Consider the following 17,298-nt stretch of genomic DNA (forward strand, 5'->3'; position numbering starts at 1 on the left):
TCCTGAGCTCAGAGCCAGGAGTAACCACTGAGCATCGCTGGGTGTGACCCAAAAAGCAAAAAACAAACAAACAAACAAATCACAAATCTCCAGGCTTATTTTCTCATACCACATAGGCACATGGCTTCACCATGTATGGCCCAAAACTTTAAAAAGGTAAAATATTTTAACTTCTTAATTTTACAGCCATCTCAGACAAAAAATAATGGAACAATTGTGGCCCTACTGGGGCTGGAGCGATAGCACAGCGGGTAGGGCGTTTGCCTTGCACGCGGCCGACCCGGGTTTGAATCCCAGCATCCCATATGGTCCCCTGAGCACGGCCAGGGGTTAATTCCTGAGTGCGGAGCCAGGAGTAACCCCTGTGCATCGCCAGGTGTGACCCAAAAAGCAAAAAAAAAAAAAAAAATTGTGGCCCTACTGCCAGCAAATATGAGGCTGGACACTGTAGCTCATGCCATGTCACACATGATATGAGGTCCATGATTCAATTCCTAGCACCCAAATTTTTTAAAAAAGAAAAGGGAAAAAGGAAAAGGGAAAAGGGAAAAGGGAAGGGAAGGGAAGGGAAGGGAAGGGAAGGGAAGGGAAGGGAAGGGAAGAGAAGGGAAGAGAAGGGAAGAGAAGGGAAGGGAAGGGAAGGGAAGGGAAGGGAAGGGAAGGGAAGGGAAGGGAAGGGAGTAAAGTATCTATGCCAGCTACCCGGGTTACAGTAAACTAATGAAGAGTTAATATACCACTATTATATATATTTTCATTTTTGAGAATCCTAATTAAGAGAATCAAATACAGAGGCAATGATGACTCCAAATAAAAAAAAAAAAAAAAAGGTAAAATGCCCATGAAACTGATCAAGAGCATTTAGATATCAAGGCAGGGGCTACAGCTGAGTGGTAGAGTGGCAGCAGGCAATGAGTACAAGCTCCAATGCAGCAAGGCTCCAGAGATCCCCCAACACCTCAGTGTGAGACGGCAACAGGAGAAAGGAAGAGATAAAGACACAAGTCTCACCTTTAAATAAGACCTTGGGGTGAGGGAAGAGGGTATCTGAGAGCTTAACAGGTTGAGCACATTCTTTTGCATGTAGAAGACCCAGACTAAGTCCCAGGTATTTGCATTGTCTCCCCAGCATGGCCAGGAGCGAACCCCAAGCAATGCTGGGTATGCATGCCATCCCACCCCCGACCTCAAAAAAATAACCTGGGTAACATACACCCTAGTGGTTTGCTTAACATTTTGTTATTCAACAAAGCTATTTGCTTCTCACTCAAGGACTTGAGAATAAAATCTGATCCATCTCTCTCAACTCTACACCGAGGCATACCAACTGCTAGGCGCATTAATGGGCACTTAAACAGCTGTTGGATGAAAGGATGGGAAAGTCTGAGAAATAAGTCATCTTAAGAAAAGCAAAATTTGCTACAAATTAATAATAAATAGAAATTAAAGAGAAAAAAATAAAAACACACTCTACCTGGCTTTTAGCTGCTGCTCCAATTGATCGATTCTTAGGACCAAAAGAAATGCAAGCCCTAGAAGATAAAACAAGCATTTAAGTATCCAATTTTTTTTCAACAATATGTCGCAAACCACAGCATGTAAGATTTGAGTCATATTTTTTTAAAAAGTCATGCTTAACATCACATACTAAGTCTATGATGTTGAACTTTCTGATGTATAAAATTTCCCTGGAATGAACGAGCTGTCTCTTTGAATGAGAACCCTGCATCCAGACACTCTGAAGAGCAAATTTAAAATAATAACCATCATCTATTTGATCTAGAGATATGGGCTAACATATCTCACACCATCTTCTAATTCTGAAAAAGTCTGGCACTCAAAATCAAATATAAAATCATGTGCCCTCAAATCAACAAGTTAATTTGTTCTCTATTCAGTATCCTGCCTTGCTTTTTAAGGAAACAGTGATAACCTCCAGACAATAGGTTCAAAACTCAACTCTTGCCATATATATATATTTGGGAGAAGGTAGGAGGAGCAGGCCATACCTGGCTGTACATAGGGCTTATTTCTGGCTGAGCACAGGGATCACTCCTAGCAGGGTTCCCAGAGCCGTATGTGATGCTAGGTAATCAAACCCAAGTTGGCCATGTGCAAGGCAAGTGCCCTACCCACTATGCTATCACTTGGCCCATCTTGCTCTATTTTATAGAAACAAAATGTAATTTTTCTGCAACTAGTTTACAAGGATTTCACTTCTGACAAGGATTTTCATTTCTGTTTCTATACACAATTCTCCCAAGCCAGTAAGTAATACCCTAGCTTCTGGTTTGATCATGTGTTGTTTCTTTCATACAGCAAAATTGACAACTTTGTAAAAGCTATACTCCTTTTTATTGGGGGGGGGGGGGGGGGGTCACACACGTCGATTCTCAGGGGTTGCTCCTGGCTCTGCACTCAGGAATTACTCCTGGCAGTGCTGGGGGACCATACAAGACCAGTTTTACTGGAGTTGATGCTTCAGTAACCATGAACTCCCCCCTTTCCACACTAATCTGGCCCAGTGTTCCCTCAACTCAGATTTCTCATCTCCCTTTCGTGTAGCTGCTTTCTATCAAGTTAAATGAGCTCAAATTCACCCACACCACTCGGAAAATCCTATGACAACTCTTACCAGACTCTCTACCTCAACCTAGCAAAACTATAAAACCTTCTCTTCCTAGTTTAATACTGTAAAAATTGTGTAAATGTACTAGTTAATCTAATCTTCCCCCTAATTTAACCCCATCATTGTGTTCTTTTTTTAAAACTCCAAGGACCTGAGAGTTCAGTGGGCCGAGTACATGCTTTGCATGCATGAGGCCAGCACTTCACTGTCCCCACTCACTGCCAGGAGAGGTGCCCCCTGAGCACTGCTAAGTACAGCCCAAAATTTTTTAAAAAGAAAAATAAATTTTAACAGTCAGTGATATGGCTCAAGGGTAAAGCGAATGCCTCTCATGGTTCAATTCCCAGGGAAACAACAACACCCCCCCACCTTATTTCTAATTTGAATTAGCTTCTTTACAAGTGGTTGGGGGAGAGGCAAGGTGCTAAGGATTGAACCCAGCTCCTCATGCATGCAAAAGTGAGTGCTTTTACCAATGAAGCACATCCCCAACTTCTCACAAAGCAATCAATGTCATTAAGGAAATTGCAGAGACCAGAGAGAAGGCTCGATGTATGCACAAGCTCTGCATGCAGCAGGCCCAGGGCTGATCCCCAGAGCACCACCAGGAACAACCTCAGTCAGATCAGGAGTCCCTGAGCACTACAGAGTGTGGCTTAAAAATCAAACACACACATCAGGAAAAACAAAAAAGGAAAAGAAACAAGAAACGTCAACATACACTAAATAACACAGCAATTACAGTTCAAAGGAGATATAAATAACCCTTACAAAGTCAGGGCTGGGAATGTGACTCAGCAACTGAGCACATGAGGCCCGAGTTCAATCCCAAGTATGGCAAAATTTGGGGAGGATCAAGTAGGAGACACTTTGCCTTGATGTATGAGGCCCTAAATTCAATTCCTGACCAGCCAAAAAACAAAAAACAAAAAACGGGGAGGAGGGAATGGGACCCAAAGTCCAAACTTTACTTGCCATACCATAGACTGTATTACTATTCATCAATTGCCAATTAGATCCTAAAAGTAGTTCTGGGCCGAGGACGGGTCTCAGCAGTAGCACCCACACTTTTACCCCAACAACTCAGAGGCTACTCCAGGTTTATTACTTGGGGGAATCACTCCTAGCAATTGGGGGAGGGGATAGGTGAGGCTCCAAAGACCCAACCAGGGCCTTCTCCACACAAGGCACGCACTCCAGCTCACTGAGCTAATCTCTCCAACCTATACTGTTCTTTTAATTACAAAGAAAGAAAGAAACCCTCAGCTTGCTCCATGTTGCCATCAATCTCACTGATTTGTACAAGTATGATGAAAAAAAGTAAAGCTCAAGAATTAGTCTGGGAGCTGGAGCAATAGTACAGCAGACCCAGATCCAACCCTCCGGCATGCCACACGGTCTCTGAGCTGAATGGAGAACCAAAAATAACCCCTTAGCTGGGTGTGACCCAAGAAGCAAACAAATAAATAAAAAATAAGAATTAGTCTGGATCTATCCAAACCTCTTTTCTTTAGCTGTGTTACCTCCCTGTTACCTCTCTGAAAGAAAGGGCAAACTACACCTCAAGGTGGCTATAAAGTTTAAATTTATTGATACAAGTTTCAAGTGCTCATAATCAGATTGGCACATCATAGTAATTAACTAGCTGCTATCACTCCAATGAGGCCCTAGCCCTTAATTTCATATGTTATTAAACTGGCTTGTTACCAAAGCTCTGTTTCAACTTCTCACACTGCCCACTATAAATGTCAATCATCTTTAAAATCATCTACCAAGGGCCAGAGCAGTAGTACAGTGGGCAGGGTGCTTGCCTTGCATGCAGTCAATCTGGGTTTGACCCCTGGCATCTCGTATGATCCCTTGAGCACCACCAGGAGTAATTCTTGAGTGCGGAACCAGAAGTAACCCCTGAGCATTGCCAGGTGTGACAAAAAAAGCCAAAATAAATAATCAACTTTGACTGGACAGTACTGGCCTTGAAGGCCAGACCAATAGTATGCAGTGGGTACAGCGTTTGCCTGCACCCATTTAACTCAAGTTCAATCCCAGTACCAAATATGCTTCCTGAGCACCACCAGCAGTGATTCTTGAGCAAAGTCAGAAGTAAGCCCAGAGCATCACCAGCTGTGACCAAAAAACAAAACTTAAACAAGGAATCCTATTGTTTTCAAGTGAAGAAAGCCCAAAATTGCAGAAATACCAATTAGGACCTAATCCAGAGCCTAATTCCCAAAGCAAACCCACAGAAAAAAATTAGAAAATAAAAAATATCAACATTAAAAACTATCTGTAATTCCACAACTACCACCTCCCACAATAGAGTTCCACTAGTTAAAAATATAGGTAAGACCTAGAAAAAAGCAGAAGCTTGGGTGGTGAGAGCCCTCAATGGGCTGGTGTATCTTTTTTGGCAGCTGCATGCCAGAGATGCAGGCACTGTACAGTCCTAAACACTACTGGGTCCCTGCACTGATGGGTGTAGCGTCACCCCTCCTTCCCCCCCCCCCAAAAAAAAGCACCAGCTAAACATCCCATTTGTCTTTGACAAAGACTCTTATGTCTTCATTAGCTGAATTATTCCGGATTTTGGCATGGAACAAACATGACAAGATATTTAAAAGAAACATATTAACTGTTTCCCAGTCTGCATCCAATCCCTACATTGCCCTTCCAAGATATAACAAGATACAACTCAAACAAGATACAACCCTGGGGATGTGACCCAGCAAGTGGGGCAGGGCAAGAAGCTCCCGTATCCCATAGCTTCAATGAGTCAACATTCTAGCAGTGTGCACGGCACTCTACACAGATAAGCTTTCCCAAGGAGGAAAGAATTCTCACTGACCCAATTTTATAAAGCACTAAAGCAAGTCCTAGCTAATAAATGCAAATCCCATACATACTTTTATTACTAATTCTAATCTTCCAATCATCCCATTCCTTCCTATTCTAAGTCTATTTGCCTCAAAGGACTCACTGCTCTTCCTCCTTACTATCCCTCACTTTCATATTGAATCAGTATGCAATAACCTTGCCTATCACTGTACTTATTCTATTTACTATTGCTTTATTGGGGGTGGGAGTCCATACTCAGGAGCGCTCTCAGTGTACTCCTGTCTCTATGGTCACAGTCCACACAGACCCACATGGAAGTGACACCCACACCAGTGGTCAGAAGTAATTACCTCCTCCCCCCAAAATCAAACTACAACCGCTCTCATCCGATCTTCAAAGTCCTAAGCATGATCTAAGCCAGAGAAGACAATTACCCCTCCTTCATTCATAAAACCAGTATTTATGCCCATTCTAATAGTGTATTATGATCAGCATCAAAAGGCACAGATCCTTTAAAATCCAGTATCAGAACGGCTCTTGGAAAAGCTATTATTTTTATTTACCTTAAGAAAATTAGCTTTTCACAGAATCCCTACCAGTAGGTTAAAAAGTGAAGTAGGAAAACTGTCACGAAAATAGTTACTATGTGATTCAAGGAATATCCTTTGTTTTATCCCCAAGCTAGAAAAGTATCCCAAACCATTATCAACCAAACTAAGTAACTCCTACTCATGAGATATTAAGTTCCTAAAGCAGTTAATTCTTGAATTTGCACATTAAAAAATACTACACTGGAGGGGTGGGGTGGAGGCTGGAGAGATAGTACGGCAGGTCAGGCGCTTGCCTCACTTGCAGCTGACCTAAGGTTCCATCCTTGGCATCCCAGTCTCCCCGAACACCACCAGGAATGATTGCTAAGTGCAGAGCCAGGAGTAACCCCTTAACACTGCCAGATATGGCCCCAAAACAACAACAAAAAGCTACCCATGAGGGCCCAGAGCAATACCTCAAAAGACTAAGCGTAGGGCCGGAGAGATAGTATAGCAGGTAGGTGTCCCCAGATGGTCCCTTGAGACCCGCAGGAGTGATCCTTGAGAACAGAGCCAAGTATAAGAGCTGAGCACTGTGGGGTTTGGCCCAAAAACAAACAAATTACAGGGCAAAATGTATACATCGCATCAGGAGGCCAAAACCCCAACCACAACTACAGCCCCCAGGCACAGCCAGGGGCAACTCCTAAGCACAGAGCTGGAGCAGCCCCTGAGCACCACCTGGTATGGCCTACAACACAAAAGAATTAAATTTAATTTCAAAATAAAAGTGCTGGGGCTGGAGTGATAGTACAACCGGGTAGGGCATTTGCCTTGTACGCGGCCAACCTGGGTTCTATCTCCAGGCTCTCATATGGTCCCCTGAGCACCGCCAGGAGTGATTCCTGAGTGCAAAGCCAAGAGTAACCCCTGTGCATCGCCGGTTGTGATCCAAAAAGCAAAAAAAAGTAAAATAAAATAATAAAAATTAAAGTGTTATGGGGCCGGAGCACTAGAAAAGCTGGTAAGGTTTTGCACGCATCTGACCCGGCTTTGATCCACAGCACCACATAATGGCGCCAAGTCCTGCCAGGAGTGAACCCTGAACACAGAACCAGGAGTATGTCCTGAGTACTACCAGATCTGGACCCCCCCAAAAAGACAATAAATAAAATTAAAGCTACATGGCTCAGAAGTAGAGCATGTCTCGTATAAGGTCTTCATTTCACTCTCCAGCACCACACAAAATTAAACATATCTGATGAACCCAAGGCATTGATTTTTCTTTTACTATCCCAACATCTAAACCATCAGTAGAAAAAGTACAAAGTAGGGCCGGTAAGTACAGAAAGCAGGGCTCTAGCTTTGCAAGCAGCCAACCTGGATTCAATCTCTGGCACCACATTTGTCGCCTGAGTACAAAGTAATAATGATAATAACAAATACCTAGGCAGTATTTGAGTCAGGCATTACTATAAACACTTTATATAGTTTTGGGTCCTAGGTAAGGTCTTGCTGTACATATCCCACCCCAGTTCAAATTCCCAGGACCACATGTGGTTCCTCCTGAGCACCACCAGGGGTCACAACTGAGCAGAGCCAGGTAAAGCTGCTGAGCACTATGGGTGTGTCCTGAAAACTAAACAAATCAAATGGTTTATGTAATTATAATTCATCTTCAACATGTTTGAAGATATCACTTCTGTTGCTTAAAAAAAAATCCTTGAAGTCGGTTTAAAAACCTTAATTTCTTTTAAATCATGTTTTAAAAAGTGATTAAGTGATTTCAGTAACATACTGAAAGTCCAAGCACATACATGCATGATATATCTATACGTGATATGGGCACCCAACTATTTCAGATTTAGAAATCTATTCAACAAAAATAAATGTATTAGCATGTAAAGACAAAAAGACTTGAAATATTTACAAATAATCGGGGGGGGGGCCCTGCACTGGAGTGATAGTACAGTGGGAAGGGCGTTTGTTTACCTTGCACAAGGCCAACCGGCTCAATCCCCAGCATCTCATAAAGTCCCCCAAACACTGCCAGGAGTAATTTCTGAGCACAGAGCCAGAAGAAACTCCTGAACATTTCTGGGTGTGGCACAACGCCCCCCCCCAAAAAAAGACAAATAGGGGGGAAAGAACCTGGGGCAGAGTTGAGGCTGTGACTCAAATGGTAAAGCAAATGGTTTACACATTCAAGGCACCGGCGCCACATGACTGATCACCACAGCACATGTCCTCTGCAATCACAACTAAAAGAAAAAACTTCAAATTAACCTGAATGTTTGAGGAAAGGGTACTGAAGTAAGATGAACTATTACATATGTAAGTAGATAAGAGGTCTGAAATATTGGGGTTTTGAGAAATCGCTGAAAGGGCTGAGAGCATGTTCTACATGTAGGAAACCCAAATTCAATCCCTGGCACACATGATCTGCCCTGAGCACTCCCCAAAACAAAACCAAAAAAGGTCCTAAAGTCTAAGTGAAAGGACTGATAATTTCTCAGTATCTGTACTGCAAACCATAATGCCCAAAAGAAGGGAGGGAGGTGCTAGATCAATAGCACAGCGAGTAGGGCGTTTGCCTTGCACAAGGCGAACCCAGGTTCGACTCCCAGCATCCCATATGGTTCCCTGAGCACCACCAGGAGTAATTCCTGAGTGCAGCCAGGAGTAGTAACCCCTGTGCATCACCAGGTGCGACCAAAAAGGCAAAAAAAAGGAGGGGGGAGGAGGAAGGGAAGATAGAAGTGCCTGCCATGGGGGGGCTACCGGTAGGAGGAAATCAGGACACTGGTGGAGGGATGAGTGTTGAGCATTGTATGACTGAAACCATTAATAGCTCTCCAACTATGTATCGCATGGTAGTTCAATAAAAAAATAGTAATAATTAAATAAAATCTAAGTGAAAGGAGGTAAATTACGTATGTTCCAGGAATGTAGGTCAGCAGTAGAGAAGTTGACTTTCATGGTTATGGTCCTGGTTTAGATCTTTAGCGTTAGGGGAAAAAAAGTACTTTCATAATCTCTGCAACTAAAAAGATTAGGGACAAGTGATATAAGCAGTCTGAAGCCCTTCAGCCTGAAGAAAATCTACTTTCCTGCTTTTTTTAATCCAAAAGTTACAAGCCATCCTGTTGCTAGCTCTATGTAACTGTAAAGATACTCACTTCGGAAAGGAGTCATTTTCTTGCACAAATAAGGTTATCACATGGCGAACAGTAAGCCAGAAACTACATACTTCTACTCTCAAGGGCAGTTGTCATAGATTATTTCATCTCTTCAAATTCCAAATCCGTTGTTTCATCAGGAACTGAGGCCATAAATAATAAGTTATCCAGGAACTATTTCCATAACTCATATCTAACTGGAAACTAGAAACTGAAACCCAATTAACTTGTAATGTTTGGTAGTTCATAAACACTTTCACCTTAAAAAGCTTAAAGACTAAAATTTTAGTATCCTTCCTAATGTAGCAATCTCAACTGAAATTTAAAAGGTTTCCCATTTTACTCCAAAGCCTATGGCCAAAAAGCAACAAACATTTATAAATGAAAACTGAAAAAAAGGTTTCTTTTAAAGCAACCCACGCTCTTCTCTCACGGTACCACCCCAAAGGACGGATACTCAACTCCCACACGGGCTGCAATAGCTCACGCATCACCCAACTTCTCCAGTCCTCAAGTCCTTTCTCCATAAAAAACAAATCAGACTTTTTGTGTGTGTTTGCAGGGGAGGCCGGAGTCCACACAGGACAGTTTGCAGGCTACTCCTGGCTCCGTGCTGAGGGAGTGGTAATTATGCAGGAACGTGCAATGTGCCCTGGAGCCCATTGAGCCAAGTCCTGGGCCACACCCAGCACATTTTTTTAAGTAGATCACTTCCCACTGCGCCCAGATAAAAATACTTAATTCAAAAAGTCCTGACAATCTAGTTTGCCCTGCCCAATTACTACCTAGGTTCATCTCAATTCATCATTTCCAGTAGTTCCTCAATAGCAGCTATGGAGGCGATGGAGAGAATATGGGGGTGAAGGTGCGGTGCTTGCATGTAGCCGACCCCAATTCAATCCCCAGCACTAAAATGGCCCCGTAGGCCCTACTAGGGTGGCCCAACACTCAGGGCCTGGCACAGCACTGCATCCTCCAGCTCTCATGTTGAACCACCAACCCAACTGACTGAGAATTTCAAGAAGTAACTCCCAACTCTCCTGAGGACTGCTTGATAGACCCCACTGGCCCTCAAAAGAGGAGTTATGACCCGCCTCCCCTGATATCCCTTGACATGGGCATTCATCCTCAAACCAATAAGCTATCTAAGAAGCCCTTCCAGGGCCAGGGATGTGGCTCAGGGACAGAACTCTTGCCTGAGGTTAACTGCAGTCCTGAGCTTGATCCCCAGCACCTTAGGGTGCCCATATTCCCATCTCCCTACAAGTCTGAAAAAGCCAGCCCCCAACCACAAGATGTGCCCAAAAACAATAAAAGAGCACCTTCTGTCTCCTCCCCATGTCAATTCAAATGAGATCAGCCTGGGGCCTGGGGCCTGGGGCCTGGGATGTGGCTTAAGTAATGTAGACCAAGGCCGTGAGTTCCACCCAGGTTCTGCAAGACCCTTCCCCTGCTCCCCAGCACCACCAGTAGCCCCAGGCTCCCAAAGCCTAGGGGATAGCCCCCACCAACAGTTTAAAAATAGGGGGTAAGGGGCTGGAGAGATAGCACAGTGGGTAGGGCGTTTGCCTTGCACGCGGCCGACCCGGGTTCAAATCCCAGCATCCCATATGGTCCCCTGAGCACGGCCAGGGGTAATTCCTGAGTGCAGAGCCAGGAGTAACCCCTGTGCATCACCAGGTGTGACCCAAAAAGCAAAAAAAAAAAAAAAAAAAAATAGGGGGTAGGGGAAGAGTCAGAGGGTTGACCTCGGGTCAATCCCCAATATTATGCTGTTTCCCTAGTACTGTATCACTGTCATCCCATTGTTCATCGATTTACTCAAGCAGGCGCCAGTAACATCTCCATTCGTCCCAGCCCTGAGATTTAGCAGCCTCTCCTTACTCGTTTTTTCCCAATGATTTGAGGCTCTTTTCAGGGTCAGGGGAGTGAGACCTGTTATTATTACTGTATTTAGCATATGGAATTCACCACGGGGAGCTTGCCAGGCAGGCTCTTTGGTGATCTTCCCTAATACTACCAGGAGTAATCCCTGAGCACCACCCAAAAAACAGCTGGCAACGATTATTACAGCAGGTAGGCCATCTGCCGGAGGTTCAATTCCTGGCATCCCCCGTGATTCCTGTGGTCTGGACCTGGCACATGATAAGGCTTTTCATTGCCTATATTGTATGACCTGCAAATGTTATAAATATCCAAATGAGGGAGCTTGCGAGACAGCACAGCAGGCAACACCCTTGCCTTGTACGCAGTCAGTGCAAATTAAACCCCAGCACCCCACAGGGTCCCCTAAGTCCCCAGGAGTGAACCCTAAGCACAAAGCCAAGAGAAAGCCCCGAGCACAGACAGGTGTGACCCAAAATCAAAATAAGAAAATATACACATTTTTGAGTCTTTAAACTTGTTTTGGGTGTCCATTATTAATATTAATAGTGGGTGTCCATGTGGTGCCAGGGGTTGAACAGAGGACTCCCCATGCAAAGTACAGGTTCCAGCCCTTAGAGTCATCTCCCACGTCAAAACTTCTTAGTCTTTATTGAGAAACTATGATTGACAAAGTTATTCATGCCCGAGCTTCAGGCATTATGATGGTCCAACACCACCTCACCAGTATTTACTTCCCTCCACCAATGTCCCCAGTTTGCCTTCCACCCACCAGCCTGCCTCTGTAGCAGTCACTTTTATTTTTATTTCCCAATTTTAGGCATTGTTTTATAATACCGTTACTGATGGGGTGTCACTTTACCCCTGTCCAGCACTACCTCTGCTGACCACCCATCATTTAGCAAATTGTAATCTGGAAAAATAATGGATTTTTTTTCCTGCTACACCCACAGGTGCTCAGGGTTACTCCTGGCTCTATACTCAGGAATCGCTCCTGGCGGGCTGGGAGGAGACTATTACGGGATACCAGGGATCAACCCGGCTATGTTCCAGCCCTGGGAAAATGTTTTAAAGTAACTGCTGTGACAGAACCTTAGTCTGACTGTTTCAGACCGTTTCAGTGTTTTTCTGACCATGGACCCCTTCAGACTTTGTTTCCTTTCCTGAGGCCCCTGGTTCTACACTTCAACCCTCCATTTTCACCATTTCCATCTATGACTACCTTGAAGTACCCTGGGGGCCCATGTGGGGCATGTAAGTAACCCTGCTCTATAAGAAAGAACAAATTATTTGAGGTCTTTTTTCCTTTGGAGCTTAAGTATGTTCAATGCTAGGTATCAGAAAACAAGAAGTTACAGGCCTAACTCATACTTTTAGTCTTTTCAAGTCTCTGGGAAAAGATTATTTTTACAAGTGAAGAGCAATAGGGCATTTGCTTTGCACGCAGGCAAACAGAGTTCATCCCGGGCATCCCATATTGTCCCCCAAGCACCTCGAGGAATAATTCCTGAGCATTGCAAGGTCACACACACACACACACACACACACACACACACAAAGCGAAAGCCGACTCAAAAGGCAGGCAAAATCGAATTAAATATAAAACAGAGTAACTGTTACATATTTAAAATGCTGGGATGTGTCACTGCTAATACACAGTTTATGAAGTGAGGAAAATGTTGTAAACCTGATTGTGGTGATGACTGCACAATTTTGTGACTACACTAAAAACCACTAACCTGGTTATTTTCAACGGGTCAACTGTATGGCATGTGAACTAGATCTCAAGAGAAATTAGAAAACTTAAAATCAAAGACAAGCTAAGAAGCTAAACTGTGGGCCCTGGGGTGGGTTTTCAAGGGAAGCACCTGGGCCAGAACTGATCAGGGGCTGAAACCAGCCCAAACGAAAGGGAAAGGATGGGCACCTTCTGGGCACACAGCGGGCAAGGGAGTGGAGCAACGGGAGCTTGGCCAGCAATCTGCAAAGTCTGACAAAAGTTCATGGTGGAAAATGGCCCTGGGAACAGCGGCCCTTGGACGGTCACTCTGTGAACTTAGCAAGCAGGAAAGCTGCCGGGGAGTCTTTTTATTTCTGAGAAAGACAAAGAACTGAGGCCACCTCTTGGCCTCCACGACGTAGATTCGTTCACTCCTCGCCTCGGGAAGGGCCTTGGCTGAGTCATGGTTCTTCGGAACTGTGTCTGTACCGGTCCCATCACTTACCATAGGTGCATTCTAAAAGCCAGAGCGAGCCCCTGAGTCACTCCCAAAACAATCGCGGCCAACACCCCGGGACGGCTGATTCTTGTGCAAATGGAACCCTGTCAAGGGGCCGGGCGCGCACCGATAACCGCGCAGAACGAGAAATCAACGCTACCGCAACGGAGGGAGGGGGGAGGGGGAAATAAAGCAAAGTGGAAGCAAAGATATCAAAGAGGTATCGGATTTATTCACTAGGCCTTGGGTGGCTGCGCCGGGAAGTCGAGGTGCCGGACCACGCCGCCTGCACGCCCCGGGCTCCCCCGCCCCCACTCACGTGGGCCTCCGGCCGCACCACCCCCGTTCGGCGGGCAGACGCCGAACACGTTCAATCCTAAAACTTTTATTAAGCGCCTGCAGTGTACAAAGCTCAAGAAACGTTAGTCGCCGCCCCGGGGGCCTGCTCTCTGCCCTCTCGGAGGCTCGCGCTCCATCCCACTTTTAGGTGCTCCGCCCGCCCTCCCAGCACCCGACCCCAGCCCTCCCAGGTCCCCGCCGCCCGCCCCTGCCCGACCCGGGAAAAGGCCTCGCCCCCGGCGCCCACCGCGCACGGCGGGTGGCGGCCCGGCCCCCCGCGGGGTGCTGGGCTCGGCTCGAAGGTGACTCCAGGGCCCGCAGCTCCCCGCCCGCGCCGGCGCTCCCTGCCCACCCGCCCGTGCACGCGGCCGGCCTGGGCGCCCCCCCACCCCCCGCCCCGACTCACGGCGTGCAGCGGTCGCTGTACTCGTTAGCGATGGTCTCGATGCCGCCGGCGCGGGCCACAGCCACGTAGCAGCTCTGAAAGCCCAGGTCTATGCCCACCACCGACATGGCGCCGGCTACAGCTCGGGCTCGAGCCCGGGTCCGGCCGGCGAGACGGGGACACCGACCCCGGCGGCGGGGCTTTGCACGCGGAGGGCGGGCGGTGCGGGCCGGGAAGGCCGGAGCCGCCGCTGCTGCCGCTGCTGCTGCTGCCGGAGTCGGGGGGGACGCGCGGGGGGCTGCCCACAGAGCACCGAGGGCCTCGGGACGCAGAGCGCAGCGGACGGCGCCGACGGGCCGGCTCCGGCTCAGCGGCCGCAGACTGGGCGCCGGTAGCGGGGGCGGAGATGATCTCGAAAGATCTCGTGGCGACGAGATTCAAGGTGCAGGGCGAGAACTGCGCAGGGAGAGAGAGGTTCTCGCGAGAACTGCAGCCCGGACGTCTAGCCCGGCGGGGTCCCGCCCCCGGTGACGTCCGAGGAAACGTCAGGGCCACGCGCTAGAAGCGGGCGAGCCATTGGGTGGCTGCAGGGAGGCCGGGGAGGAAGGGAGGGAGCGGGCTCGGCGGGGGCCCCCGTGGGCGCCGGGTGGGAGCGCGCCTCCCCTGCCTCTGCCTCTGCGGCGGGAGGGCCGGCCTCGGGCCGGGAAGGCTGCGGGAGCTCCGGGAGCCCACGGCCTCCCTTGTCTCATCTCGCTCAGGAGCGCCCGGCGGCGGGGCTCGTCCTGCGCGCCCGCCCGTGCAGGCTCAGTGCCCGTGTCCGCCTGCGCTCGGGCTAGGTTGGCCCGCAGAGATGGCCGCCGTTGGAACGCGGCCCGGAGCTGGGGCCTTGGCCGGGCTCCGTCAAAGTCACAGACAGCGCCCTCTCCGGCGGGGCCGGGCGGCGCACCCCGCGGCCCCCGCCCCCACGCCCGGGTCCGCCTGCAGCCTGGCCTCCTCCACCGCACTCTTAAAATCGAGCCCAAGCCGCTTTCCGGCTCGGGAAGGGTCCACCCGACACCCCCACCCCCACCCCTCCCCTCAAGCCCCGCCGCGCGCGCTCCACGTTTAGCAGCTCCGGCCTGGAGCCCGTTGCGAGGAGCCCGTTGCTAGAGGACACGCTGTTTGCATGACGACAGCTAGCGAAGCTGCAGCTGCAGCCCCCCCGCCCCCCCGGCCGAGCAGGGAGCTGCGGAGAATTAGCAGGGTGTGCTAGGTGAGAAAGGGGAAGCCGAAGCCGGCAGTTTCTTCGGAAGCGTTTCTGATGAAACGCGCAGATGTCACAAGAGAGACATGGAGCCCACTCTCCCGCCATCCGCGGTGATTTCTCCTGGAGATGTTTCCGCTTGTGATTCCTGTTTTGGCAGAGGCAGTGAATTATGCTTCAACTCCATAAAAACCCTAATAACGCACCAAGCACGAGTGAAAGATGTGAAGGGGGGGTTTTCGGTGCCGAAAATGTGTGTGGCTTCCTAGCTGGAAAAAAAAAAAAAAAACGCTGTAGGGTAGAGCTAGTAAATCTGAGAACCACATATTACGCATTGCTGGAGGGAAGGGTGAACAATTGAAGATCTTCATCTCTAGGCTAAAATAATTAAATTGGACGTTTAAGAAAGTGCGAGCAATCCCTAAAGACACGAATGCTTGCTTTTAAACTTACACATTATCCCACCGGTTTCTCTTTTTGATTCTGAAAGTCGTTTTTGTCATTAAAAACAAGTATGGAGTGTTAAGAGTGCCACCTGGGGAGAAAAGGACAAGGGTTTTGTTTGGTTTAATGGGTTTGGAAGCTGCCAGGAAAAGACCTATTTGTACACCCAAGTTCTTAGAATTATTCACTGCAGTCGAGATGAAAACAACTCAAATGTCCTTTGTTGCATATGTGAAAGGAATTATTTGAGGCCGACTAAACCAACTCTTGTGGCTGAAAGTCTTTTTAATTTTTATTAATCTTTTATTTTACTAATTTTTATTTATATCAATTTTATTTTTCTTAATCTTTTTAGTTTTATTAGAACACCGTGATTTAGAGCCAGAGATAGTACGGCGTAGGGTGCTTGCCTGCGCACCCACACAGCCAGCCTTGTTTGATTCCTGACCCCCCCAATGTGATCCTTCAGCTCAGACCCAGGAGTAAGCGCTGAGCACAGCCCAGTATGCACCCCCAAAAGACCAAAAGACATTTATTTTCAGAGGGTTTTGTGTTGGTTTTTAGGTCACGTGATGCTCATGCTCGGGAGTTACTCCTAGCTCTGTGCTCTGGGTTTACTCCTGGAGAAGGTTGGGGAACCATATGGGTTGCAGGGATCCTTGCCATACTCAAGGGACCACAAGAGATGCTGCAGATTGAACCCAGGTCAGGCCACGTGTGAAGCAGCTCGGTACCCACTGTACTATATCTCCAGCCCCATCAAAGTTGTTCAGAATAGTTTCAGGCATACAGTGCCCCAACATCAATCCCACCACCAGTGTGAGCTTCCTCCGCCATGTCCCCAGTTTCCCTCCCACCCACCATCCTGTTTCCTTAACAACAGACACGATTTTAAGTTTGGTTTTTGCAGTTTGGGTCTCATGCTCACAGTGGTGTTGACTCACCTGTGGTTTACATCTACATATACCACCTGTCTATACCACTCATGTGCCTGAGGCCCCTGCCCCTCCTGCCCTTGACTTCGAAACTGCTACAAGAGCTATGGCTCAAAAGGGAGGAGCCCGTACCTGGCACGTGTCAGACCTTGTTCCCCTCATACCCCACACCATAATAACTGCTCAGCACCTCAAACCTGATCAGTGAGCTCAGGCCCACTCTGTCAAACATTGCTGGCTGTGGCCCCCAGATCCTCCATCATCACTGGGTATGAACACAATAAAAATTTAATTTAAAAAATTGTTAAGGGGCTGGAGCAATAGCACAGCGGGTAGGGCGTTTGCCTTGCAGGCGGCCGACCCAGGTTCAATTCCCAGCATCCCATATGGTCCCCTGAGCACTGCCAGGAGTAATTTCTGAGTGCAGGGCCAGGAGTAACCCCTGTGCATTGCCAGGTGTGACCCAAAAAGCAAAAAATGAATAAATAAAATAAAATAAAAATTAAAAAATTGTTAAATAATAATCTATTTACTTCCTAAAGGGGCCAGGGATGTAACTCAGCCGTCGAGCACTTTCCTTGCATACATGAGGCCCTGGGTTTGTTCCTCAACACAGCAAAAAAATAACTATTTGGGCACTGGAGTGACGGTAAAGTGGGTAGAGCGCTTGCCTTGC

General features: G+C 47.5%; 1 protein-coding gene across 2 annotated transcripts in view; it reads right to left on the reverse strand.

The window, feature by feature from the left end:
• The window catches only part of HSPA4 (heat shock protein family A (Hsp70) member 4), a 44,397-nt gene extending 29,976 nt beyond the window's left edge, over positions 1-14,421 (reverse strand). The window contains exons 1-2 of one of the 2 annotated variants that reach the window (XM_004609860.3): positions 14,022-14,421; positions 1,475-1,532 (exon numbers count right to left, since the gene is read on the reverse strand). In XM_004609860.3, coding sequence (XP_004609917.1) covers positions 1,475-1,532; positions 14,022-14,128 — 165 coding nt within the window. In that variant the 5' untranslated portion in view covers positions 14,129-14,421. The remainder of the gene's footprint in view (positions 1-1,474; positions 1,533-14,021) is intronic. The other variant, XM_055141946.1, reaches the window with a different exon arrangement.
• Between the last annotated feature and the right edge of the window lie 2,877 nt (positions 14,422-17,298).

This window comes from Sorex araneus, chromosome 6 (genome assembly GCF_027595985.1).
Source record: "Sorex araneus isolate mSorAra2 chromosome 6, mSorAra2.pri, whole genome shotgun sequence".
Classification (NCBI taxonomy): domain Eukaryota; kingdom Metazoa; phylum Chordata; class Mammalia; order Eulipotyphla; family Soricidae; genus Sorex; species Sorex araneus.